Genomic DNA, 25564 nt, shown 5'->3' on the forward strand with positions numbered 1-25564 from the left:
GGGCTTTTCACCTTTCTTTCATTCTGTACATCTTTCCTGCTTTCTCCATGTCTGTCTGTCTGGCTCCTGGTGTCTTCCTGTCATCTCTTTTTCTTTCTCCCTTTTAAGCACCTCCTCCTCCTCCTCAGTCTCCTTGCCTGGAAGTCCCGCCTATACCTCTTTCCTTGCTATTGGCTGTTCACCTTTTTACTAGACCAATCAGGTGCCGTAGGCAGGAAAGGTAAAACAGCAATACATCTTTATAAAGTTCACTGCAGCTGGGGGTCACATCTTCTGGGTGTGAGACCTGGGACTAGTCATGCCTATGTATGTCTTGAATACACGGAACTTGTTCTCCTCACGCCAGAGCGGTCTAAGTGCTTCAAAACACTAGAAAAGGACCTTCAAATGGCTCAGTGGATAAAGGTGCTTGTTGACAAGCCTGGGAACCTGAGCTCAGGATTGAAGGAGAAAAGAGACTACAGCAAGTTGTGCATATACATTCGAGCCCACCAGAGGCATGACAAGCCTCAGGTGTCTCACCCAGAAGTTGTGACCGCTGCTGCAGTGGAATTTGAGTGGCCAGGAGAGGAATCTCACGCCAGAGCTAGAAAAAGCCCAGCTTCCACAGCTTGAGGTAGAAAACAGTCAGCAAGGCTTCACGAGGGGATGTTCCGGAGGTGTGGCAATGGGCGTGGATTCCAGGGCTATGACAAAGCAGTCTCAGAGCCTGCAGGGGCTCGCTGGCGCGCCTGCGCGGTGAGATAAGGTGGGTGTGGTGAGCCGAAGGGAGGTGGGCAAGTGCAGGGCGGGGCGGGCTTGCTCTATGACCACGCCCACCCGTATCCGGGTGCTCCGGGCTGCCAAGATGGCGCTTGTTATAGAAAGTCGGGTACCCGCAGCGGCCGGAGCCGGGCCCGGGAGCCCGACACCGGGTACCGAGTAGCGCTGTTCTAGCCACGGGGCTGCGCTCGAGCGTTCGCAGTTCCCCTGACCTCGGGGGACACCTACGTTCTTCCTCCCCGGCGCGTCCATGAACTCCGTGTCGCCGGCCGCGGCGCAGTACCGCAGTCGCAGCGGGAGCCCGGAGGACGCGCGCCGGCCCGAGGGTCGCCGGCCGAGGGGACAAACCCGGATCCCGGATCCCAACAGCCTAGGACCTTCGGGGTCGGGCGGGGCAGCTCTAGGCTCATCTGGAACCGACCCCGCCGAGCCTGACGAGGTGGACAAGTTCAAAGCCAAGTTCCTGACAGCCTGGAACAACGTCAAGTATGGTAAGGAGGGGGTGCAGAGTGGGTGTCAGAAGGGTCAGCGAAGCCAACCAAACCTTAGCCCTGTCTTGCGGATGGCCCCACCCTGGTGGAGTCACCTGCAGGTCCTTCTCCCTACTCACTCAGGACCTAGGACTGGTAGGTTAGGAATCCTTTTCAAGCCCCGCCCTTTGCTCCTGTTTGACCTTGGCCAGATTTCTCGCTTTCTGGCGGGCTGTTTACTCTCCTCCTAAAATTGGTGCTATTGTAAGAAGAGAGCTAGCAGGTGGTGTGGTTGACACCTGTAGTCCCAACACTGGGAAGGTTGAGGCAGGAGGATTACCAGGAGTTTTAGGCTAGTCTGGGCTACATAATGAGTTCCAGGCTGACTTGAGCTCCTCATAAGACTCTGCCTTTAAAAATTGGGAAATGGGGACTAAAGAGATGGTTCAGAGATTAAGAACCTTAACTGCTCTTCTGTATGACTGGGTTCAATTACCAGCACCCACATGGCAGCTCACAACTGTTTGTAACTTCAGTCCCAGGGATCCAACACCCTCACACAGACAAACATACAGGCAAAACACCAAAGCACATAAAAAAAAAAAAATCAGAAAAAGACCAGTGAGATGCCTCAGTAGTTAAAAGCATTTGCCACCAAGCCTGAGGACTTCAGTTCTATCCTGGTGGAGCCAACTCCAGCAAATTATCTACCCTCCAGGCCCAAGGTGTGGCACTTGTCCACACACATACACAGTCTCACATACAAAAAAATATAATGTACTTTGCACATTTTACGACAAAAATCAACTGTTAGAATAGAATGGTCCTGATTCCCTGAGTTAGTGGCGGACCCTTATGAGGGTGTAACCAAGCCCTACCTGTGTTTTAGACAGGTGTGGCATGAATTTTGCACAGCTCCCCCAAGAATCCCAGCTAGCACCAGGCTCATCTCACCGTTGGGGAATGGAAGGCCCATTGCTAATACTTGAGTGCTTTAAGTTGCTGGGAGCTGCCTCGTGTCTCCCCAGGTTGGGCAGTTAAAAGCCGGACCAGCTTCAGCAAGATCTCTACTGTTCACCTCTGTGGGCGACGCTACCATTTCGAGGGAGAGGGTGAGATGTCCAACCTGGGGCGAGGGTTGGGGAGTCTCTCATGGGGTTCTCCTTGGTCGACAAGCTGACTAGTTGACTCTCATAGGTGACATCCAGCGGTTTCAAAGAGACTTTGTATCTCGTCTATGGCTCACATATCGCCGGGACTTCCCACCTTTAGCTGGGGGCAGCCTGACCTCAGACTGTGGCTGGGGATGTATGTTACGAAGTGGTCAGATGATGCTGGCCCAGGGCCTGCTCTTGCATTTTCTGCCTAGAGGTGAGTTGTGTGTGTGTGTGTATGTATGTATGTATATGTCAGTAAAGTAAGACTTCAGTTGGGCATGAAGCAAGTCCCTAGAACAGCAGTGCAAGCTCAGTTCCCTGGGCTACATGAAAATCTTTCTCGGGGCTGGAGAAATGGCTCAGAGGTTAAGAGCACTGCCTGCTCTTCCAAAGGTCCTGAGTTCAATTCCCAGCAACCACATGGTGGCTCACAACCATCTGTAATGAGGTCTGGTGCCTGCAGGCATGCAAGCAGACAGAAATACTGTATACTTAATAAATAAATAAATAAATAAATAAATAAATAAATAAATAAATAAATAAAAAAAAAAAAAAGAAAATCTTTCTCAAAAAATTAAGAAGCATGTGCCACCACACCTTTATCCCAGCACTTAAGATGGAGGCAGGCAGGTCTCTGAGAGTTTGAAGCCAGCCTGGCCTACAGAGAGTCTTCCAGGACATCCAAGGCTACATACACAGAGAAACCCTGTCTCAATAAATAAAAATAAATAGGAGTTGAAAGATGGCTCAGCTTTAAGATCATTTACTGTTCTTGCAGAGAACTTGGGTTTGATTCCCAGCACCCATAGGGCAGCTCACACCCGTAGGGAACTATAGTTTCTGGGTCTGGCACCCGCTTCTGGTGTCGAGTACCAGGCTCTTGCAGAGCTCTTAAATACTTGGAGGCAAAACACCCCTGTACAGAAGCTATAAGTAAATAAATTTTATTTTAAAAAATGAGTTTTGTGTGTGTTTGAAAATGGTAGGTCAGTTTGGAACTTACCTGAGTGCTAGGATTACGTGTCAAATAAAAGAGGGAATGGAAAAGTTGTCCCCACACACTACATGTTTTAACTACAAACTTCATCTCTTCTGCAGACTGGAGGTGGGTGGAGGGCACAGGAGTAGCTTCTTCTGAGATGCCAGGGCCTGCCTCTCCCAGCCGCTACCAAGGGCCTGGTCGTCGTGTGCCCCCACGATGGACCCAGGGTACACTGGAGATGGAGCAGGATCGTTGGCACCGGCGGATTGTGTCCTGGTTTGCTGACCATCCCCAGGCCCCCTTTGGGCTACATCGGCTAGTGGAGCATGGGCAGAGCTCTGGCAAGAAGGCAGGAGACTGGTACGGGCCCTCTGTGGTGGCACACATCCTCAGGTGAGAACCTTTGCAGGGCAGATGGGGCTGCTGGTTACCCCAGGGACTCAAGCCTGTCTGCTTTCCTGCCCTCAGGAAAGCTGTGGAGAGTTGCTCGGAGGTCACCCACCTGGCGGTGTACGTCTCTCAGGACTGCACAGGTGAGGCTGGGAGCAAGCTTCTACCTGGAGCCAGTGCTACCCCAGGCCCTCATTCCTCAGGGGCTAATGCAAGTTCTGGGATGAAGGGCATTTGGATATAGATTCTAGGTACAATCCATGGAGGTGTAGTCAGGGTTCCCTCTCCTGCAGAACCTAGAAAGTCAGAATGAGGGCTTCAGGACAAGAGATTCTCTTTACCCTTCTTCATGCCAGCCTCACTTTAGAAAAATAAAAAACAAAAAACTACATTTATTTATTCGTGTGTTTGGGGTGGGCCTGAATCATGGTGCACATAACATCGTAGGGGAGTGGGTATTCTCCTGTGGGTTCTAGAGATCAAACTTGGGTCGTTATGCTGGGCAGCAGGGGCTTTTACTTGCTCGACCATCCCATGAGCCCGGTTCACTCTTAACTAAAACCTATTCTGATGTGTCTGAAGTCTCATCAGGTGTCAGGGTTCAGTGATCCAAAAAACTACTGGGTTGGCAAGATGGCTTAGTGCGTGAAGACGTGGCAAAGCCTGGCAGCTAGAGTCTGACCCTGCAGCTGAGTTGTCTGGCCTCAGTTGTGTGCTGTAGAATGTACATCCCCTTCATGATCACATACAGACACACAATAATGCATTTTTTTTTTTACAAAAGGCCCAGATAGGTAAAGGCTCATTTGGCAAAGGTTTTTGCTGCTGAGCCTGAGAAAGTGGCTTGGATTCCAGAACCCCCAATGTTGAAGGAAGAGAACTGACACATACAAATGAATTAATTAAAAAGTGCTCACAACAGATTGACCGGATGTTAGCTGTTGTTTTCTTCCAGGTCAGCTAACTATATTTATATAGCTTTGCGTGTGTTGAGATAGGGTCTCATAGCCCAACCTAGCCTCAGAGTCATATGTAAGAATTAAAGGAATAGTCTTGACTTCCAGATCCTTCTGCCTGTAGAAGATTGCAGTTTAAAAGGGGCCTTTTGGGCCAGGAGTGGTGGCACACACCTTTAATCCTAATATTTGAGGCAGAGACAGGCAGATCTTTGTGAGTTCTTGGCCAGCCTGGTCTCTATAATGAGTTCCAGGACAGCCAGAGCTACCTAATAAGACCCTGTCTTAAAAAATAAAACAAAAACAAAAACCGTTGCACTCCTTTAGAGGCCAGCCTGATCTACAGAGCGAGTTCCAGAACAGCCAGAGCTGTTACACAGAAAAAACCCTGTCTCAAAACAAAATCAAGGTGTGTGCACACGCACTTTTGTATGGGGTGAGGAAACAGCTCAGTTGCAAAGAACTGAAGAACTGAGTCTAGGCATGGTAGCAGGTGCAGACGGGGCGATCCCTGAGGCTCCTGGTAGCCAGCCTCAGGCCAGTCAGAGACCTTGTCTCAAAAACCAAGGTGGGGTGTCCTGAGGAACAAGATTGAAGGTTGCCCTCTGACCTCAAGAGTCCACACATAGGCATAGACATCCATACACACGTGACTATCCAGCCACACATGAGAGACTGGGTGGGGCTAGGGATGTGATTTAATGGTATAGGGTTTATTTACACTGACACACAAAGCTCTGAAATTGATCCCCAGCACCCCAAGTTTAAAGTGAGGCGTGCTGGTACATGCTCAGAATCCCTGCGTTACTAGGATTTGGCTCAGCTGGTAGAGCAATTCCCTGGCATGCATAAAGCCTTGAGCTCCATATTGAATACGTATATGCCCAGTTTAGGGGCGCACACCTATAACCTCAGCACTTGAGGCAGGATGGTCAGGCCTTAGTCATTCTGGCTACCTAGAGTTCTAGGCCCATCTGGGACACATGAACTCCTCAGGTCCTCACCCTTTTTCTTAACGCCTGGAGGCTCCAGGATTATCTGGAACTTGGTGCACTAGGAATACGTTCTTTGCTGATGAGCATTCTTTGCTCACTTAGGGTTGAAACTGGTGTGTTCCTGGGGCTTGAAGGCTGGGTAGAAAAGTGATCTGCTGGGCTGGAGAGATGGCTCAGTGGTAAGAGCATTGCCTGCTCTTCCAAAGGTCCTGAGTTCAATTCCCAGCAACCACATGGTGGCTCACAACCATCTGAAATGAGATCTGCTGCCCTCTTCTGGCCTGCAGGCAGACACACAAGACAGAATATTGTATACATAATAAATAAATAAATAAGTAAATAAATAAATAAATATTTTAAAAAAAAGAAAAAAGAAAAGAAAAGTGATCTGCTGACCTGTCCCTGTCCCCACAGTGTACAAGGCAGATGTGGCACGCCTGGTGTCGTGGCCAGACCCCACAGCGGAGTGGAAGTCTGTGGTTATCCTGGTGCCTGTACGACTGGGTGGTGAGACCCTTAACCCCGTGTATGTGCCCTGTGTGAAGGTAAGTGTCTCCTGGTGTGCACCTCTGCCTGGGAGCTCCACAAAACAGTCGGGGTCAACCATGGGTGTCATTCTTTGGACCTGTCTGCAGTGTGTGTCTATGTAAATGTATGTGGTGTGTATATGCAGAAGTGAGAGAAGACACAGGGTTTCTCTGTCACTCTGCTTTTTTTTTTTTTTTTTTTTGTGACAGGTTCTCTCACTAGCCTTGGAGCTGGGGTAGCAGCCAGCAGTCCCCATTTCTGCCCCGACAGTACCAGGTTACAGGCATGTATGGCTGTACCTTGGTTTTTACATAGGTACTGATGTTTTGAACTCATGTCCTTGTGTTTGTCAGCAAGTGCTTTTATCCTTTGAGCTGTCTCCCCACCCCACCTTGTTTTATGAGACAATTATAGGCACATTCTACCATGCTTTTTGATAGAGGTTCTGGGGACCAAATGCAGGTCATGAAACAGCTGCAGCTGATCCATTTACTACCCTGGGGGCTGGGATTCAAACCCAGTGAAATGAGCCAAATTCTGAGTGTGTTGGGTAGAGTGAACATTCTATTTGAGAACAAGCTGGAATGTTCTGGAAGATTGGGGAAGGAGCTCAAGGTGGAGCTCTGTGCCAGGTTGCACACTCACACTTGAGTTTAATCCCCAGCAAGTAAATATATTCTATTAAAAACAGACCTGTCTTCCTGAATCCAAGCACTTGAGAGGCTGAGGCAGGAGCAGCTAGACTCAGAGGCCAAACTCAGTTACTTAGCAAGTTCAAGGCCAGCCTAAGCTGTGAGGGAGGCTCCATCAACAAAAGTTGGCACTTGAGCCAGGTAGTTAATGGTACACACCTTTAATTCCAGCTTTCAGGAGACAGAGGCAGGAGGATCTCTCTGAGTTTAGGACAGCCTACAAAGAAACCTTGTTTTGAAAAACAAAACAAACAAAAAAGTTAGCATTTTAATGTGGACTTTAAAGGGCCAGGAGTGGTTCCAGTGGAGCCAGAGGAAAGCCCCTCCTTGGCCTTCTAGAAGTTAGCTGAGGAGCTAGAGAAGTCTCTCAGGGAAAGGGGACAGCATGACAGGCTCAACCAGAAAGCCCCTGGCATGTTTGCACTCAGGACAACCAAATTCTTCTGTAAGATGAAGACACCATTTCATCTCTCACGTTCACCCCTCTGTACTGTTCATTCCCAGCTACACTGACCAGTGTGGTGTTTGCACATTCTTTTGTTTTTTCAAGACAGGGTTTCTCTGTAGCTTTGGAGCTTGTCCTGGAGCTAGCTCCTGTAGACCAGGCTGGCCTCGAATTCAGAGAGATCCACCTGCCTCTGCCTCCCGAGTGTTGGGATTAAAGGTGTGCACCACCATTGCCCGGCTTGCACAACATTCTTGCTCAAAAGTCTCCCCACACACAAACCCAGCCCTGCTGACAAGTCTCTCCATGAGGCCTTTGCCTGTCTATCAGTGCTGGCTGTGCAGTGGGTCTGGAGAGCTGTATCAGAGCACGTTTTTAGCATATGCAAGGCCAGGCTTTCCTCCCAGCACCGAAGTAAATGAATAAAACTTAGTATGGGGTCCTGTCATACTCCTGTAGTCCTGGAGGCTGAGACAAGAAAATCTAGCACTGAAGGCCAGTCTGGGCTCCATAGGGAGACAGACTCAAGATCTGTCCTCTTGCTACATTCCTGGTACTAGAGTTAGTATTTGGGAGGTAGTGGATGCAAGGAGGATCAGACGTTTAAGGCAAGCCTTGGCTATAGAGTCTATCTTAAAAAAAAAAAAGTCCCGGGCGGTGGTGGCGCACGCCTTTAATCCCAGCACTCGGGAGGCAGAGGCAGGCGGATCTTTGTGAGTTTGAGGCCAGCCTGGTCTACAGGAGCTAGTTCCAGGACAGGCTCCAAAGCGACAGTGTAGTGAGGGGCTGCAGGCAGGCCTGCTTTTCATCCCACCCAGCTCCCGCATAGCTAGCTTAGCCCCAGAAATAACAACACACAAAACTGTATTCATTTAAACACTGCCTGGCCCATTAGTTCCAGCCTCTTATTGTCTAATTCTCATATCTTGATTAACCCATTTCTAATAATCTGTGTAGCACCACGAAGTGGTGTCTTACCAGTAAAGATTCAGCATGTCTGACCTGGTGGCTGAGGCTTCATGGCGACTGTCCCAAAGAGGAGAGGTATGGCGATTGCTTGAGGCATCTGCCTCACTCCCAGCATCCTGTTCTGTCTACTCCACCCACCTAAATCCTGCCCTATCAAAAAGCCAAGGCAGTTTCTTTATTAACCAATGAGAGTCCTCCATCACTACAGAGAAACCCTGTCTCAAAAATCCAATAATAATAATTCATAACAATAGCAAACTTAGTTATGAATGAAAATAATTCTATGGTTGGGGAGCATGAGGGATTGTATTAAAGGGTCACAGCATTAGGAAGGTTGCGAACCACTGGGTTAGAGATGGCTCAGTGGTGAGGAGGGAACATTGCTCGTGGAAAGGACCAGGGTTTGATTCACAGCATACATAATCTAACACCCTCTTTTTCACACAGTGCACTAAGGTGCACAATCAATGCACAGATAGACACATATACAGGCTCACCAGCACTCGGGAGACAGAGACAAGTAGATAGATGTCTGCGTTTGAGGCCAGCCTGGTCTATACAGCAGGTTCCAGGATAGTGAGGACTATATAGTGAAACCCTCGTAGAAAAACAAAAATTAAAAACCTGTTAAGGTATGTAGCCCTTCCCAGAGTCTTCACATCTAAGTTTCTGTTCTAGAATGTCAGTGCCATCAGGCTAGTTTAGCATGGTGGCTGCTCAGTGAGTCTCCTGGCTTTGTAGCTGCCTAGACCGGTTCAGTTTGCTGAACCCATTTGAAGCCAGCTATCTTGTCTCTACAGGAGCTTCTGCGGTCAGAACTCTGCCTGGGCATCATGGGGGGCAAGCCCCGGCATTCACTGTACTTCATTGGCTACCAGGGTAAGCCATGGCACCTTTCTGGGGTCACAGCCTTCTGCCTTCCTCTTCCCACCCCAGTTTACATTTGCCCCTCCCCAACCCCCCACAGATGACTTCCTGCTCTACTTGGATCCCCACTACTGCCAGCCTACTGTGGACGTCAGCCAGGCTGATTTTCCCCTTGAGGTGAGCTGGTGGCTCTGGGTGGGAGCTGCAGGCACAGTCACAAAATTGGGGTTCCTCAATCTCTCCCGTCTGCCCAGTCCTTTCACTGCGCCTCACCTCGCAAGATGGCCTTTGCCAAGATGGACCCCAGCTGTACTGTCGGGTTCTACGCTGGGAACAGGAAGGAGTTTGAGACTCTCTGCTCGGAGCTGATGAGGGTAAGCTCTAATTGTGGGGTTGTCTTTAGCAGTGAAGTACCTGCCTACCATGTGCTGACAAACATGCTTCTGGAACAGTAGCACATTACCTGTGCTTGACATCCAGGTAGACTTTTTCAATCAAGGTTTTTTTTTTTTTGTTTTTTTTTTTTTTTTGTTTTTTTTTTTTGTTTTTTCGAGACAGGGTTTCTCTGTAGCTTTGGAGCCTGTCCTGGAACTAGCTCTTGTAGACCAGGCTGGTCTCGAACTCACAGAGATCCGCCTGCCTCTGCCTCCCGAGTGCTGGGATTAAAGGCGTGCGCCACCGCCGCCCGGCTCAATCAAGGTTCTTTTGTCCACCACCAGGAAGCTCAGCCCAGAATAGAGGAGAGAAAGTGAAGGGTGCCTGAAAAGCGTGGGTGACTGCTGGGGTGGGGGCAGGGTACCTGGGTGCTCACAGTTCCAGGGCAGCTGTTCACAGGCTGAGCAGTTGGTTGTGCACTGTTGTTGCTGCAGCTGATTGTGGATGACCCTGAACTGAGACCACTCTCTTTCATCCTTCTGCAGATCCTCAGCTCCTCCTCAGCCACAGAGCGATACCCCATGTTCACTGTGGCTGAGGGCCACGCTCAGGACCACAGCCTGGATGCCCTCTGCACCCAGCTCTCACAGCCCACATTGCGGCTACCTTGCACAGGACGCCTCCTGAAGGCCAAACGGCCCAGCTCTGAGGACTTTGTGTTTTTATAGTGGAAAGGGATGGGGAAAGATGCCAGACTATTTATTTTTTTATTTATGTCATGTCAGGTATGGGATCTGGAACTCCGATGGCAGTGCTGGATTCCCTGTCCTCTTGTCCCCCATCTTCCCCAACACAGCTGAGACCTGTCTAGGCCCCCAGGTTGGGGCTGTGCCCTTTAGCTGCCCCTAAGCCCCCTCAGGAGCCAGGGATGGCGAGTGGGCTCCAGGGCACTCACTCAGGGCCTGATTCAAGTTCTGTAGCCTGCACTGGATCACTGTACTCACTGGTCCCAAAGCCGCTGTCCTGGAGAACCGACTGACTGCTGGGTGGGGGTTGATAAAGATGCAGACTTGAACACACTGGGGTTGCTTGACTTTCCAGGCTGTCTTGTACACAGCTCCGACAGCCTATTTCCACACTGAGAAGAGACAGCAGCATCCTTGCCTGCAGGCAGATTTACGCAGGTTTGGGAGGTGTATAGCCAATAACTTGGTTGTGGAAGTAACCTGTGGCTCTCATGGGTGGCTCTGCTGTTTCCTCCTTTGGCGACCCAACTGGCGGAAGTGCAGCCTTTTGGGGTTGAGACCAAAGGCCTGCAATCTCTGTCGGCTGAACTTGTGACCTCCAAGTGTCACCGTGGGACCCAACAGCCTGGCCTTCTTGTTCTTCTGCCTCTGGGAAGCTGGCTTCTCTGGGCTGGCTGTGTGTGCCAACTCCTTGACTACCTGGCTCTCAGACTGGGGCCTCTTCCCACAGGTTCCATCAGGCATGGGCAGCTGTTCCTGTGGGTTGGCCTTGCCCCGTGACTTCCCTGTGGCTTCTGTGGGCATGTCTGTCCTATAGGAGAAAAAGTCAAAGTTCAGGTCAGCTTGCTGTTCAAAACAGGCAATGATCCCCCACTTTTTCATTGTTTGAGGTGGATCTCGTATAAGCCAGGCTAGCCTCAAACTCTGTGTACTGAAAGATGCCCTCTAACTTCTGGTCCTGCTTTTTTTTTGGGGGGGGGGTAGGGGTGAGGTGTTGAGTTTGTCTCACTAATACAGCTCTGGCTGTCCCAGACCTCACTACTGTAGACTATACCACTGGCATTGAACTCAAATCCCTCTGGTTTATACAGTGCTGGGATAGAGCCCAGGGCTTTCTACTGTTAGGTAACCCTGCCCCAGCCCATAGTCTCACTATGGAACCCGGATGGCCTCAGCTTCCTGAGACAACTGTCATAAATATGACAGCTACAAATTAGCTGGACTAGCTGAAGCCATTTATGTTAGTCAGCTCCTTGTAACTTAAGTGCAGTAAGAGTGTGTCTCAACTGAGTCTAGTAAGCAACGACAACCATCCTTATAACAGCTAACAAGCCTATAAAGTGCTTCTAAGAATTATTCTGGTCAGGCTTTGGATGAAACTCAGGACTTCAATCATGCTAAACAGTCTCACCAGATGTGGTGGCATACACCTCCAATCTTAGCACTTGTGAGGCAGAGGGAGATCTCTGTGAGTTTGAGACCATCCTGGTCTACATAGGGAACACCAAAGACAGCCAGGACTATTCAGGCCCAGTCTTTAATGAAATAAGCGCAATTTTCATCCTATAATGACAAGCTGTTGCTGTGGAGTTGGGCTTGCTTCAAACTCAAACCCTGCCTTTGCCTCCCTAGTGCTAGGACTATAGGTGTGTACCACGTGTCCAGGTCCACTGATCCTTATTCTGAGTGTGTCATGCATGAGCTCAATCTTTGAGCCATAAAGTGACCTTACTGAGAGGAACAGTAACTGGGTGTCAGCTGGCTCAGCTGCTCCGTCCTCCCCAGGCCCATACTTACTCTTCCTGGCACAGTGATTTGAAGATCTGTCTCTTCTTCCACACGTTCTGGGCCTTCTGGCTGTATGCCCGCTTCTCCTGCATCTCTTCCTGCTCTGACCTGTGGGTCAGGGGTGTTTCAGAAGCTGTGCAGACTGGCGGGCACCCCCCCCCCCCAGTCCCCATCCCCCTACTGTCACCTGTACATGCAGGTCTTCTTTAGGGAACACCAGCGGTTCAGTTCCTTGTCATCAGCTGCAAGGATCTGCATGAGAAAGAAGGTGTCTGCTGTGTGGTTCTGGGGTCTGCCTCAAGCCTCAGTCACTCAGAGTTGGGGACAATTGTGTTTAGTGTTTTCCCTGTTTTTGAGGCAGGGTCTCATGTAGCTCAAGCTGGCCTTGGATTTCCTGATTCTCCTGCTTGTCCCACCATGCTGGCTCTTTTTTGAAAGTCCCTGCACAGCTCAGGCTGGCTTGTAATTCACCGTAGTGCCCTGCCCACCTCACCCTCTCTAATGCTGGCCTACATTGGCACTATTTAACTCTTCTTAGTTGAAGTCCAGACCTTGCCTCTCCACAGTGAACATTCACCTCCCATTCTCTGGGCTTCTCTACTTTCCCTGCCAGCCCTGGTTCTAACCTCCTCGGTGCTGAGCCCAAAGTCACAGGGCACCACAGTGCGGTACTTGAAGCGACAAGGCATGTCGTCGATGATGTCCTCATAGTCCAGCCGGTAGTATTCATCTAGGTACTCCTCAAAGGTCTTGTCCCCTGCTCAGAAGATACAGCCAGGGTGTTGCATGTTCAAGGCCCTGGGAGCCATGCTCCCATGCTGCCCATCATGCCTTGTACCTTACCAGGGTCAAACATGGGTTTCTGCTGCCCCACTGCAGCTGCAAAGGGGGATTTGCGCTTCTTCTTGCCTGTGGAGGGGGCCTCACGAAGCTTCTTCCGAGGTTGTCTGGGGTCATAGTCAGCGTCCATCTGTCAGGAAGCGCTGGTCAGATCAGGCCAGTCCTAAAAACCCTCTGGACACTCACTGTTCTTAAGGTCTCACAGCCCATGCAGGCCTCAAACACGCTATGCAGCCAAGCCTTGAGCTCCATCTCAGAGGCTGGGATGGAGCCTGGGTCATGGAAATCTTCTGCTCTGCCAACTGCACCCTACTTGGACCTCAGATCAGTGGTACTTACGTTAAAGTCAGGGTCCTCACAGTGCAGCCCCTGCTGATTCCAGTCTCTGTCTTGTTCAGGTCCACCCCATGTGTCCCAGTTCCAGTCATCTGGTTCCACAGAAGGCAAAGTAAGGACAGCACGTAGGTTACGCACCTGAGCCCTGGTCCCCTAGTGTAGATGGAACGGCGGGCCACCCGGCTAGCTTTACCCAAAATAATTACATGGAAATTGTATTCTTTTAAACACTGCTTGGCCCATTAGTTTCAGCCTCTTATTGGCTAACTCACATCTTGACTAACCCATATTTAGTAATCTGTGTAGCACCACAAGGTGGTCGCTTACCAGGAGAGATCTTAACCTGCATCCGACTCAGAAGAGGCATGGTGACTGCCTATTGTGACTACCTGAATCTGCTTTCTTTCTCCCACAATTCTGTTCTGTCTACTCTGCCTATCTAATTTTCGGTCCTATTAAAGGGCCAAGGCAGTTTCTTTATTAATCAATGAAAGTAACACATAGACAGATGACCATCCATCACCCTAGCTTTGTAAGGACACGCACCTTCGAGGCCTTCTTCTTCCTCAAACTGTGGCTTCTCTTCCTCCGCCGTGCCATAGAAGGCATCTCCAAAGCATTTCTGCAAGGGAAGGCCAGGCCTAAGACAGCAGAACCCGCACACTTGCAGCTCAGCTTCTCCATGCCAATGCTAGCATAACTCACCAGTCTACTCTGTTTGGTTTTAGGAGACAGGGTTTCATGTAGGCCAGGCTGGCCTAAACTCACTACGTAGTAGAGGCTAGCCTTGACACTGTGATCCACTTGCCCCACCTCCTGAGTGCAGAGATTACAAGTATATGAATGGCAGTTTTTTGCTTTTAATGAGACAGTCTTTTTTTTTTGAGACAGGGTTTCTCTGTAGCTCTGGAGTCTGTCCTGGAACTAGCTCTTGTAGACCAGGCTGGCCTCGAACTCACAAAGATCTGCCTGTCTCTGCCTCCTGAGTGCTGGGATTAAAGGCGTGCGCCACCACCGCCCGGCCAATGAGACAGTCTTTTAACCCGGGCTGGTGATCCTTCTGTTTCAGATTCCTAAGTGCTAGGGTTATAAACTCATGCCCAACTTGTGTGGCTCCTGAGCCTCCCAAGACCTAGTTCCTTGAAAAGGTCTCCTGTGTGCTGGAACCCTCCACATGGCCACCTGTTGTCTAGGTTGTATTTCACACAACTATATTGTGTTCTAGCTCTGCAGGACTCAACCCTGTTACCTGTGCCCATCACCTGTGACCTAGTAATTAGTCAGGACACAGTTGAGCTATCATCATCCAAGATCCTACCTACACTAGATACGGTACACACCTGTACTTCGCACTAAGGCCAAGCCCAGGAGATAAGTAGCAGGCTAGCCTAGGCTACAGAATGGTAGGCATGGTGGCACACACCTACAACCCTGAGTACCCGAGAAGCAGGGGCAGGAGGTGGTAAGATGGAGGCCAGCCTGGATACGTGGTGAGATTCTTTTCTCAGAACAACTAAGGAAGACATCCTGATAACATGTCCATGACTCAAACTCCTATACTCCTTGCACCACGACGTCAGACTGACAGAACTGCAACCATTTTCTGTATCTAATGATACTGTCTGTAGCGCTCCTGAGAGCAAACAGGTGGTGACTGAGTTATAGCCTCCCAGCCCCACAGTCATTAAGAAAACTGACTGCACGTGCCATGCACTAATCTGGGTCATTCATTAGTTTCGGTGGGTTTTTTTCCCCACACCTCAATCTTTTGGCACTTGGGGCTAGAACCCAAAACTAGGGAGGGAGTTGCCGTATCATAATCATGCCCGAGACCTTCACTGGGAGACTATAGGCAGGGTTCTACCACTGAACCATGCCCCTCCCTGCACATGCGAACCCCTCTCCAGATTTTATGTAGCCAGCCCACTGTGTATCCCAGGCAGGCCTTGAAGTCATGCAGGAGCCCTGTATGTAGCCCACCATTCCTCTCGGGCCAGCTCTTCCTGTCCTTTCCTTGGTCCAAGGCAGTGCTCCAGTAAGCCTTACATTAAAGCAAGGAAAAGGTCTTGAGAGATTAAGTCATTTCTTGAGAGCACATAGCCAGGAGGTGACCTCTGGTCCCACAAACAAGTTCCCGAGCATACCTGCATGAGCTGGTCATGCTGGGCAGGGTCAAAGTCATCCTCCAGGTCCTGCTCCTCAAGGCCCAGCGTCTCGTTGCCAGTGACCTGCCGCAGCTTCTCCAGCTTGGCCAGAATCTCCTTCCTCTTTAGGTTCTTTAACAGTTTCAGCTCCTCCTGCTTCCTGGCCTTCTCCTGTGGGACAAAGAAGCTCAGCATTCCTGAGAGGCAGAATCTTGCATACAGGACCTCTCAATACAAGCAGTTTCCCATTTTCTTTGAGACAGGGTCTCAGGTAGCTCAGGCTGACCTTGAACTAGGGATACTCCTGCCTCCAGGTCCTGAGCTCGAAGAAGACAGGCATTGTCTGCAATGCCTGGTTCCTGTAGGGATCCCTTCAGTGCTTAGGCGAAAGCCAATACTTTGTGCACACTAGTGTTCTAGCCACTGAGTAGCTGAAGATGGCATAGAACTCTTTCTGTAGACCAGGCTGACCTTGAGCTTGTGGTGACCTGCCTTTGCCTCCCAGTGCTATACAGGTGAATATCACCATGCCAGCTTAGTTTTACTATTTATTTTATTATTATTTTGACATAGCCCATCATGACCTAAAACTCAAGAGATTCTCCTGCTTCTGCCTCCTGAGTGTTGGAATTAAAGGTATGCACCACCAGCTTCTTTTTCTTCTGTAACTTTGTTCCCCAGGTTGGCCTTGAACTCTCAACTTAGCTGGGGCAGGCCCAAAATTTTCAGTATGTGTGCCTTGGCTCTGGAGGGCTGGGAATCGCTGGCATGCACTGCCACAACTAGCCACACTCACCCTCTTCTTCCGCTCCCTAGTCTCTTCCCTCTTCTCCTTCCTGCGCTCATCCTTGCGACGCACAGATGACGCAATGCTACGTGGGTACGTCTTGACCTGTGGGCAATAGAGGAGCCCAGAGGGACTTCAGAGATCATATGGGGCTGAAGCTCCAGACCCTTGGGCAGCCATGTCCTCCCTGACCCAGGCCTCGACACACACCAAGGCTGAGTCAGGCTCCTCAAAGCGGAAGTTGTACTTGTGTTCAAAGTCTTCCTGCTTCTTCAGGAATAGCTCCCCTTCATCCGAGGAGTCGTCCACTGCCAGCTGGACTGGGGGTCCGGGAACCCTGAAGGACATGATGGAGTTATAAGGCTCAGGAACAGCAAAGATCCCGGGTCAGACACCAGCTGGTTTTATCCCCACAAGAACTCTACAAGAACAGGCTGGGGAGCTGATTCAGCAGGTATGTGCTGACACGCCCTAGAGCCCGAGTTCCCTCTGATGGGACCACAAGGTGGAAGGAGGGAACTGACTCCCACGAGTGAAGCCCCACCCCTGCAAACACATAAATGTAATCAAGAAATTAGAAATAATAATTTTTTAAAAAAAGCCAGGCAGTTGGAGGCACATGCTTTTAACCCCAGCAGTTGGGAGGCAGATACAGGCAGATCTCTGTAAGTTTGAGGCTAGCCTGATCTACAGTGCAAGCTCCAGGATAGCCAGGGCTACACAGAGAAACCTCTCAAAAAACGAACCAAAAAACCAAAACCCAAGCTTAGTGCCCACTGTTGCCTGGCCTGGATGCTGGAGAATAACTGAGAAACACACTGGGAAGAGGAGGTGGCCGCTCACCTGTCCTCCATTTCTTCTTCTTCTTCCTCCTCCTCCTCCTCTTCGTATCGTTTGTTGAGAATATAATCCCTCAGGAATTGTTCCCCCTCATCCAGTTCTGGGCTGTTCCAGTATTCCTTGAGGTGTGTCTATGGGGAGAGAGGGTGTAACAAGCTTAGTACCTTGGGGAGGGACCTCAAGAATTGTAATTTCAAGTTGACCTAGAGTAGATAGAGCAGCACCATTCTGTGCCTTTTCCCCATTTTGGGATCAAGTCTTGCTGTATACCCCAGGCTGATTTTGCACTAACTGCAATCCTGTCTTGCCTCTTGAGCACTGAGATTACAGATGTGGATAACCATACCTGGCCTGTATTTGCCTCATTTTATTCACTGAGAAACTGAAGCACAGAAATTGTTCATGTTTATCCTCAACAAATATGCCTTTGTTTTTGGTGCTGGGGATGGAACACAGGGGCTTGTGCATGCTAGGTAGGTACTACCCTGGAGCCATGACCAGCTGCTCACTAGAGGGTTCAGGGAAGATGCTCTACCACTGAGCCACACCCAGTTCCTCAAGTGTCCTTGGGTATCTGGAAGTGGAGGGTGAGACAAAGCTGTACCAGGTAATTCAGCCCTGGGGACCACATCTGAGGACTCACCAGTTCTTTCAAGGTCTCAGAGCTATGGATCTCCTTTTGGCCCTTGAGCCACTCAACGTAGTCTACTTCCTCCTGGGCCTGTGGAAAGCCAGCAGTGAGCTCCTCGCGAGTCCAGCTGCCCCGTCTCCAGTCCAGGCATCCTGGCAGGTCCCAAACACTGACCTTTTCTTCCCTGCTCTTAGTGTGTTTCCGCAGCAAACCAGAGCCACCTTCCCCAGCGCTGTCCTCATCACTGCTGTCCTCCACGAGGGCGCGAAAGCTACGCACACCATGGAAGAGACTTCAGCACTGGCGCACGACCAGCCCTGAGCCCAGACACTCAGTGACACTGCGGGTGTATACTGCTGGCCCTGCAGCAGCTGTCCTGTCCCCACCTTAGTGCCTGTGCCCATAGCCACTAACACCAACCCAAGCTCACCTTTCCTTCAGTTGCTTTTGTTCTTCTACGTAGCTCTTCGTTGATGTTTCCTGCAGAAGAGGAATTGATGTGGGTCTTAAAGCCAGCTACGAGCCCTCAAGCCCCCGGCCAGCCATTTTTCTACTCACCTTGAGCCTCTGGTCAAAAGTCTCCCCATCAGAGTTGTCCTCGTCAACATACTTGCTGTGCAGAGAACAGTCCAGACTTTAGCATGCAGTGCTCAGGCACTGGCGCTCACAGTGTCTTGACCTCACAATGGCTTTACTAGGCAATGATGTCTATTCAGTATCTCCTTTTCGCAAAGAAATCTTTTATAAGTGAGTGTATGTATGTAATGTGCATGCGTGCGTGTGTATGTGTAGGTACATTGCATGTACATGGCTGCAGAGGCTGTGTCAAAAACAATAGAAAAAAATAGAGAGCCATAAAGGACATATGTAGTCTTGACTGGCTTAGAACTCACTATGTAGACCACAGTAGCCTAGAGCTGACAGTCCCCTGCCTCTACTTCCAGAGCACTGTGATTGAAGGGCTGTACCACCACACCCAGCCCTCCTCCACTATGTTATTCTCAGCCTTTCTTATTGCTCACTGCTGCAGAGAGGCTTGCTCCACCAAGCTCCTGCAATCCATAGGGGTGACAGGTACATGCTTGGCCATGCCCAACATTTAACATGGCTGCTAGGGATCTGAACAAAGTCCTCTAGCTTTAATGGTAAGTGATCTAACCCAGAGTCATTTAGTCTACCCCACTCCTTGCTCCCAAGGCAGGGTTTTAGCATGTAGTTCTACCTGGTCTGTAACTTGCTACCTGACTAGTCTGACCTCAAACTTATGACAACTCTCCTGCTCCTGTCTCTTGAGTGCTGGGGTTATAGGTATGTGTTCCAGAGACTGGCTAGAACTCTTTAGTTATAAATGCATTTTTACTTCACAATATTTTCATTTCTTTTTTTTCTCTTTATTTAAATAACGTGAGGAGCAAACCAATAGTTTTGCACATGGAAGACAAAGCAGTCCACTGAGGCCTATGCCCCTGACCCTTGTATTTTTTAAATGTTTATTTATTATGTATATAATATTCTGTCTACATGTATGCCTGCAGGCCAGAAGAGGGCACCAGACCTCATTACATTACAGATGGTTTAGCCACCAGGTGGTTGCTGGGAATTAAACTCAGGACCTTTGGAAGAACAGGCAATACTCTTAACCACTGAGCCATCTCTCCAGCCCCTCATATTATTTTTAAATAATTTATTTATTATTCTTATTTTTTTAATGTACATTGGTGCTTTGCCTGCATGTATGTCTGGGCCAGGGTGTCAGATCTTGGAGTTACAGTTGTTAGTTGCCATGTGGGTGCTAGGAATTGAACCCAGGTCCTCTGGAGAAGCAGTCAGTCAGTGCTCCTAACCGCTGAGCCATCTCTCCAGCCCCGACCCTTGTGTTTTTTAATATTACTTATGTATATGTGCATGTGTTTATATGCTACATGTGTGTGGATGCCTGTACAGGTAAGAAGAGGGTGTTGGATCCACTGGAGCTGGAACTACAGACAAGTGGTAGCTGCCTGATTTGGATGTTGGAAATTGAACTCGTGTCCTCTGGAATAACAAACAGCAAACACTCCTCACTCCCCTCACCCCAAAGGTTCTCTCTCTGTAGCTCTGGCTGTCCTAGAACTCGCTCAACAGACCAGGCTGACCTCAAATTCAAGAAGACCCACTCGCCTCTGCCTCCTGAGTGCTGGAATTAAAGGCGTGCGCCGACACTTTCTGGAACAGAAAGCACTATTAATTGCTGGATCATCTCTCCAACTTTGAAAAACATTAAAAATGTTGCTCCTTTCATCGTGTGTGTGTGTGTGTGTGTGTGTGTGTGTGTGTCTGGTGGGGTTGTGCATATAAGTGCAGTGCTTGGGAATGACAAAAGTGGAGGATCCCTTAGTGCTGGAGTCATAGACGGTTGTGATCTGCTTGGCCTGAGGATTAGGAAGCGAATCCCGGTCTTCTGGAAAAGACCTTCTCTTACCTGGGAGGTGGTGGCGCACACCTTTAATCCCAGCACTCGGGAGGCAGAGGCAAGAGGATCTCTGTGAGTTTGAAGCTAGCCTGGTCTACAAGAGCTAGTTCCAGGACAGGCTCCAAAGCTACAGAGAAACCCCCTCTTGAAAAAAACAAAACAAAACAACAACAAAAAGACCTTTAATTTCAATTTATTGTGTGTTTATATGTGTATGTATGCATACCACATGTGCATGTGGGAGTCAGTTCAGGGACTGAAGCACCATTACCTGCTAATCCTCCCACAGGCCACCACATAGTGGAGGCTGGCCCAGACTCTCCATCTTCCTACTTTCTTTTTGTTGTTGTTGTTGTTTTGGGGGGATGGTGTTCAAGACAAGGTTTCTTTTCTCTCTATTTCTCTGGCTATCCTGGAATGCACTATGGAGACCAGGATGGCCTCAAACTCAACAGATCCATCTGCCTCTGACTCCCAAGTGCTGGGATTAAAGGCATGCACCACCACAGCCTGGCTCTAAGTTTTTATTTATTTTTTTACTTTTTTATTCCACATGCATTGGTGTTTTACCTACATGTATGTCTATATAAGGATGTTGGATCCCTAGAACTGGAGTTAGAAACAGTTGGGAGCTGCCATACGGGTGCTAGGAACTGAACCTGGATCCTCTGGAGGATAATTCAGTGTTCTTAACCACTGAGGCAGCTCTTGAGCCCCCTCCATCTTCCTACTTTTATCTCTGAGTTCTTAGAGTTGAGCATCTCCATGTTTGGCCTCAATCTTCAGTGATTTCTAATTGCAATGGGTTTAGCAGACCTACATATATAGCACACAGACCTACATATATATACGATGGCCCTACTGTCTCTGTCCCCATGCGGTGAGGAACTGCTCTGAGCTCCTGGTGGGAGGGACCTAAGACTGAGGGCAGGAACACTGAGGTTCTGTTCCAAGTGAGTCCCTTACTATGTAGTCTTGGGCTTTTCTTCCCTCTTTTCTGCAGACAGGCTCTCACTAGGTAGCCCTGGCTGGTCTAGTATGAAGACCAGGCTGACATTATACTAGCAGAGATCAGTCTGCCTCTGCCTCCCAAGCTCGGGAGTTATAGGCTGATGCCATCAAACCTGGATATGGTGGGCTTTTCTACCTGTAAAACCCTAAATAATGGGCGAGCAAGATGGCTCTGCCTGAAAGACATATTCTATGCAAGCCAGAGGACCCGAATTTGAGAACTGGGACCCACCCATATAAAGGCAGGAGAGAATGGATATCAGAGCTGTCCTCTGAGCTCCATATACATGCTGTGGCATGAGCACATGGGCCCACCCACTCTTCTCCCTACAATAATAATAAACAGTGAGAGCTGCCAAGATGGCTCAGCAGGTGAAGGCTTTTTTGTTTGTTTGTTTTTTGAGACACTGTGTAGTCCTGGCTGTCCTAGAATTCACTCTGTAGACCAGGTTGGCCTCAAACTGATGGAAAGCCACCTGCCTCTGCATCCTGAGTGCTGGAATTAAAGGCGTGCAGCAGCACTGCCCAGCTCAGGTAAAGGCTCTTAATGCCAAACATGCAGACTTGAGATTTGATCACTGGCACCCACATGGTGGAAGCGGAGAACAGACTCCAGAATTTATCCAACTTCTACATGTGCTATGGAAAATAAATAAATTCAGAATGTTAAATTGGGGGCTGTAGAGATGGTTCAGAAGCTGAGTACTTGCTGCTCTTCCAGAGGTCCTAAATCAACTCCCAGCACCCACATGATGGCTCACAACTGTCTATACCTCCGATTCCAGGGGATCTGGCATCCTCACACAGGCATACATGTAGGCAAAACACCAATGCACATAAAATAAAAAAAGAAAATTAAAAAGAATGATAAATAAATAAAATTAAGAATGTTAAAAAGGTCAGATATGGTGGCACATGCCTTTAATCCCAGAACTCAGGAGGAAGGAAGAGATGGATCTCTGAGTTCGAGGCCAGCCTGGTCTACAGAGTGAGTTTCAGGACAGCCAGGGATACAGAGAAACCCTGTCACAAAACAAAACAAAAAACACCACAACCAACAACAAAAACCCACCACCAGCAAAACCACCCCCAAACACCTCATGGTCCCCAGAGAGCTGGCGGCTAACAGGTGGGCTGAGGGCCTCCTTACCCCTCCTTCTCTAAGATGACCTTCCTCTCGTAGTCCTTCAGGTACATGGGCTCGACTTTCTTCTGCTTTCCCGAGGCTGCTGGCTCCTCCTCACTCTCTGAAGACGAGGTTTCGGCTGTGGGCCAGTGCAAAGATACCTGTGTTGCCCTAACTGCCCTTTTCCCCAGGCAGAGAATCCCAACGGCAGGGCTGGGAGCAAACATGAGTTCGGAATCCCTGCCAGTCACTTCCAATTATAAAATCGTAAATCATCCTAATTCTACCCTTTATTTTTCCAGGGACAGAGTATAATGTAGCCCAGACTAGACTAAAACTCACTATGTACAAAAAAAAAAAAAAAAACAGGGGGCTGGAGAGATGGCTCAGAGGTTAAGAGCATTGCCTGCTCTTCCAAAGGTCCTGAGTTCAATTCCCAGCAACCACATGGTGGCTCACAACCATCTGTAATGAGATCTGGTGCCCTCTTCTGGCCAGCAGGCATACACACAGACAGAATATTGTATACATAATAAATAAATAAATATAAAAAAGAAAAAGAAAAAGAAAAAACAATCAACCAAACAAAATCTTCAGGTGCAGATATAGCTATAGTGATAGCGTTTGCCTATCAAGCCCGAGGCTCTTTGTTCAGCTTCAGTTATGTGGCACATACCTATTCAGTATTCAGGAGGGTGGAGGCAGGGAGATCAGAAGTTCATTCACATTCTTGGCTATATAAGTTAGAAGCTAGTCTAGGTTACATGAGAAATGATCTTTTCTTTTTCCTGGTTTTTCGAGAGAGGGTTTCTCTGTAGTTTTGGAGATGTCCTAGAACCACCACTGCCCGGCTTGAGAAATGATATTACAAAAAAATAAAAAAGCAGGCCAGGCAGTGGTGGCGCACGCCTTTAATCCCAGCACTTGGGAGGCAGAGGCAGGCGGATCTCTGTGAGATCTCTGTGAGGCCAGCCTGGTCTACAAGAGCTAGTTCCAGGACAGGCTCCAAAGCTTCAGAGAAACCCTGTCTTGAAAAACCAAAAATGAAATCTTTAATCCCAATACTTGAGAGACTGAGGCAGATAGATCTTTGTAAATTTAAGGCGAGCCTTATCTACATAGTGAGTTTCAGGCCAGCCAGAGATACACAGTGGGATCCTGTCTCAAATTTTAAAACAAAAACAAAGAAGAAAAAATTAAAGCATCTGGGAGGAGGCTGCAAGATTGTTCGGTACGTGATGATGCCTGCTGCCAAACCGGGAAGGGAAGGGAAGGGAAGGGGAGGGGAGGGAAGGGAAGAAGGTAAGAAAGGAAGAAAGAAAGAAAGAAAGAAAGAAAGAAAGAAAGAAAGAAAGAAAGAAAGAAAGAAAGAAAGAAAGAAAGCGAGCAAGCATGGCCTGGTACTTTAGACTTATAAATTCATAGAGATAGCTTTTTTAAGTACATGTGGATGCCAGAGGTCACCTTGCCCGTCACATTCCTCAAATGCATCCACTCACTTTGCTTTGTTTGGTTTTTTCAAACAGGGTTTCTTGGTATAACCTGGCTGTCCTGGACTCACTCTGTAGAGCAGGCTGACCTCAAAGTCACAGAGACCCACCTGCCTCTGCCTCCCGAGTGATGGGATTATGGGCTATTCACTGCCACTGTGGTGTCTGCCACTTCACTCAGGATGGGAACAACTGAATTCCATCAACATTGTGGTACTTAGAGAAGCAGCCCCCTCCATACCTGTCCTCTGATAGAAGGTAGCATCTTTCTGGTAAATTCGGGGGTCCTTTTTCTTCAGCAAGGACAGAGTCCTGTAAAAGTCTCTCTCCTGCTGGGGGTCAAACTCCTAGAGCAGGAAAGGAGTTGAGCTGATGTCAGAAGGAAGGCCGGCACAGCGTGAGTAGGGGCTGGTGAGGAGGACAGATACAGCAGCGACCCGTGGGGGAGGAAAAGGAGTCCAGATGAAGAGAGGCAGGTATGGCGCTGGGCGCTGTGGCCAGCCTGGAACGATGGGTAAAGGAAGAGACAGCTGGACAAGGAGGTCTGTCCTGAAACGGACGGGCTGGGTAACAGAGCAGGTGCGTTGGGAGTGTTCTTGGGTGGACCACTAGAAGGCCACACTTAGAGCTGCTGTGGACGGACAGGGCTGCTCCGTGAGGAATGGGACAGAAGGGTTGGACCACTAATCAAGGTGGGGTCAATCTGTGATGATGGAGGATAAAGTGATCTTAAGTCATATCATAGGAGATGTGACAATCCCTAGGGATGGGTAAGGCACTGGCTGTCACTTAAGGGATGGGGGAGGTGTCTTGGAACTGCCTTGGGACTCTACTGAGTTAGGGGAAGCTACCTCCTGCAAACTGATGGGCGGCCTGGAGTCAGGTAGTGAGGATTTGGTGTCTTCTAGGCATGGGGCGGGTGCTGCTGGTAACTTAAGGAACTAGGGTGTGGGTCCTAACGTTCCCATAAGGCCTTATGTGATTAAGGTAAGAGACTCTGTCCTTTTGGGGAGGCAGGGAGGATTTGGCAACTCCCTAGGAACAGGGAGAATGCTGCTTGTTACTCAAGGGACTGGGATGCAGGTCTTGGGATGTGCCTGTGTGACCCTTTAACCTAGAGCCAGACTCCCTCTGTGTATCTAAGTAGGAGTGCTGTGGGAGGCTTGAGGCTTGAAGCCAAGTTAGGAAAGCAGGAAGATTTAGCGACTTCTAGGAAGGGCCTATCTGTCACTCAAGGGGTTAGGAGATAAATCTACCCTTAGGATATAGCACCCCAGCGAGAGCTCAGTGGGTGGGAGGTTTGAGGTCGCTTCCAGAAAGAAGGATGATTCCTGGGTTGGGGGAAATGCCTGTCACTCAAAGGATGGAGGCGGGTCTTGAACGCTCCCAGACAACCCAGGGTCAGGGAAAGCCCCAAGTACATCTAGGTAAGATGAGAAGCCTGGTGGCGGAACCTTACCACATGCTCGTCGCTGGAGTCAGACTCGGAGCTGGAGTCGCCGCCGCCGTCCGGATCCCCATAGCGATCCTTCACTGTGGGGTACACACGGGTTCCCCACAGCCACCATCATCTGATGCACCCTCCCCCAGGGTCCCACATCCCGGCCTGCGCAGGCGCCCCTCACTCACGCCGCTGCAGTTCCTCACGCTCCCGGTAACGGCTGTAGCGTGCGGCAAAAGCTGCGTTCACCCTCAGGGACGCAGAACCGTGTGGTTCCGGCATGGCGGCTGTGCGACTTAGTGCGCACGCGCGCAACCCCCTCCCCTCCCGGTGTGACCTCCTCT

The 25564-nt window shown here is 49.5% G+C and overlaps 2 protein-coding genes across 4 annotated transcripts; one reads left to right on the forward strand and one right to left on the reverse strand.

Annotated features, from left to right (window-relative positions):
- Positions 1–832: 832 nt before the first annotated feature.
- Atg4d (autophagy related 4D cysteine peptidase) lies at positions 833–10663 on the forward strand. The gene is made up of 10 exons (XM_038321461.2): positions 833–1253; positions 2261–2344; positions 2430–2603; positions 3488–3764; positions 3840–3904; positions 6127–6257; positions 9147–9225; positions 9314–9390; positions 9468–9587; positions 10134–10663. The coding sequence occupies exons 1-10, from the start codon at positions 1013–1015 to the stop codon at positions 10314–10316; spliced, it is 1431 nt and encodes a 476-aa protein (XP_038177389.1). The 5' UTR covers positions 833–1012; the 3' UTR covers positions 10317–10663.
- On the reverse strand, positions 10342–25537 carry Kri1 (KRI1 homolog). 3 transcript variants are annotated; one of them, XM_038321459.2, is made up of 19 exons: positions 25409–25537; positions 25239–25312; positions 24021–24126; positions 22314–22410; positions 18259–18313; positions 18131–18180; positions 17875–17971; positions 17713–17790; positions 17073–17200; positions 16440–16566; positions 16239–16334; positions 15443–15613; positions 13845–13920; positions 13302–13390; positions 12966–13092; positions 12749–12879; positions 12310–12374; positions 12132–12230; positions 10342–11145 (listed from the first exon to the last, which is right to left on the reverse strand). In XM_038321459.2, exons 1-19 carry the CDS (start codon positions 25500–25502, stop codon positions 10824–10826), a joined length of 2082 nt encoding a protein of 693 aa, XP_038177387.1. In that variant the 5' UTR covers positions 25503–25537; the 3' UTR covers positions 10342–10823. The 3 variants fall into 3 exon arrangements, with proteins under 3 accessions (XP_038177387.1, XP_038177386.1, XP_038177388.1); XM_038321458.2 differs by having other exon boundaries at positions 22314–22428; XM_038321460.2 differs by lacking the exons at positions 24021–24126; positions 25409–25537 and having other exon boundaries at positions 22314–22428.
- Positions 25538–25564: the final 27 nt, after the last annotated feature.

The sequence above is a fragment of the Arvicola amphibius genome, chromosome 3 (genome assembly GCF_903992535.2).
Source record: "Arvicola amphibius chromosome 3, mArvAmp1.2, whole genome shotgun sequence".
In the NCBI taxonomy this organism is placed as follows: domain Eukaryota; kingdom Metazoa; phylum Chordata; class Mammalia; order Rodentia; family Cricetidae; genus Arvicola; species Arvicola amphibius.

Excerpts from the sequence above, each read along its gene's own strand:
- Atg4d (XM_038321461.2), top strand. The coding sequence starts at position 1,013 with ATGAACTCCGTGTCGCCGGCCGCGGCGCAGTACCGCAGTCGCAGCGGG. Across the intron at positions 2,604-3,487 it reads CTTGCATTTTCTGCCTAGAG|ACTGGAGGTGGGTGGAGGGC; the intron begins GTGAGTTGTGTG and ends TCTCTTCTGCAG. Across the intron at positions 6,258-9,146 it reads TGTATGTGCCCTGTGTGAAG|GAGCTTCTGCGGTCAGAACT; the intron begins GTAAGTGTCTCC and ends TTGTCTCTACAG.
- Kri1 (XM_038321458.2), bottom strand. The coding sequence starts at position 25,502 with ATGCCGGAACCACACGGTTCTGCGTCCCTGAGGGTGAACGCAGCTTTT. Across the intron at positions 13,391-13,844 it reads GGAAGAAGAAGGCCTCGAAG|ATGACTGGAACTGGGACACA; the intron begins GTGCGTGTCCTT and ends CTGTGGAACCAG. Across the intron at positions 12,375-12,748 it reads TTGGGCTCAGCACCGAGGAG|ATCCTTGCAGCTGATGACAA; the intron begins GTTAGAACCAGG and ends TTTCTCATGCAG.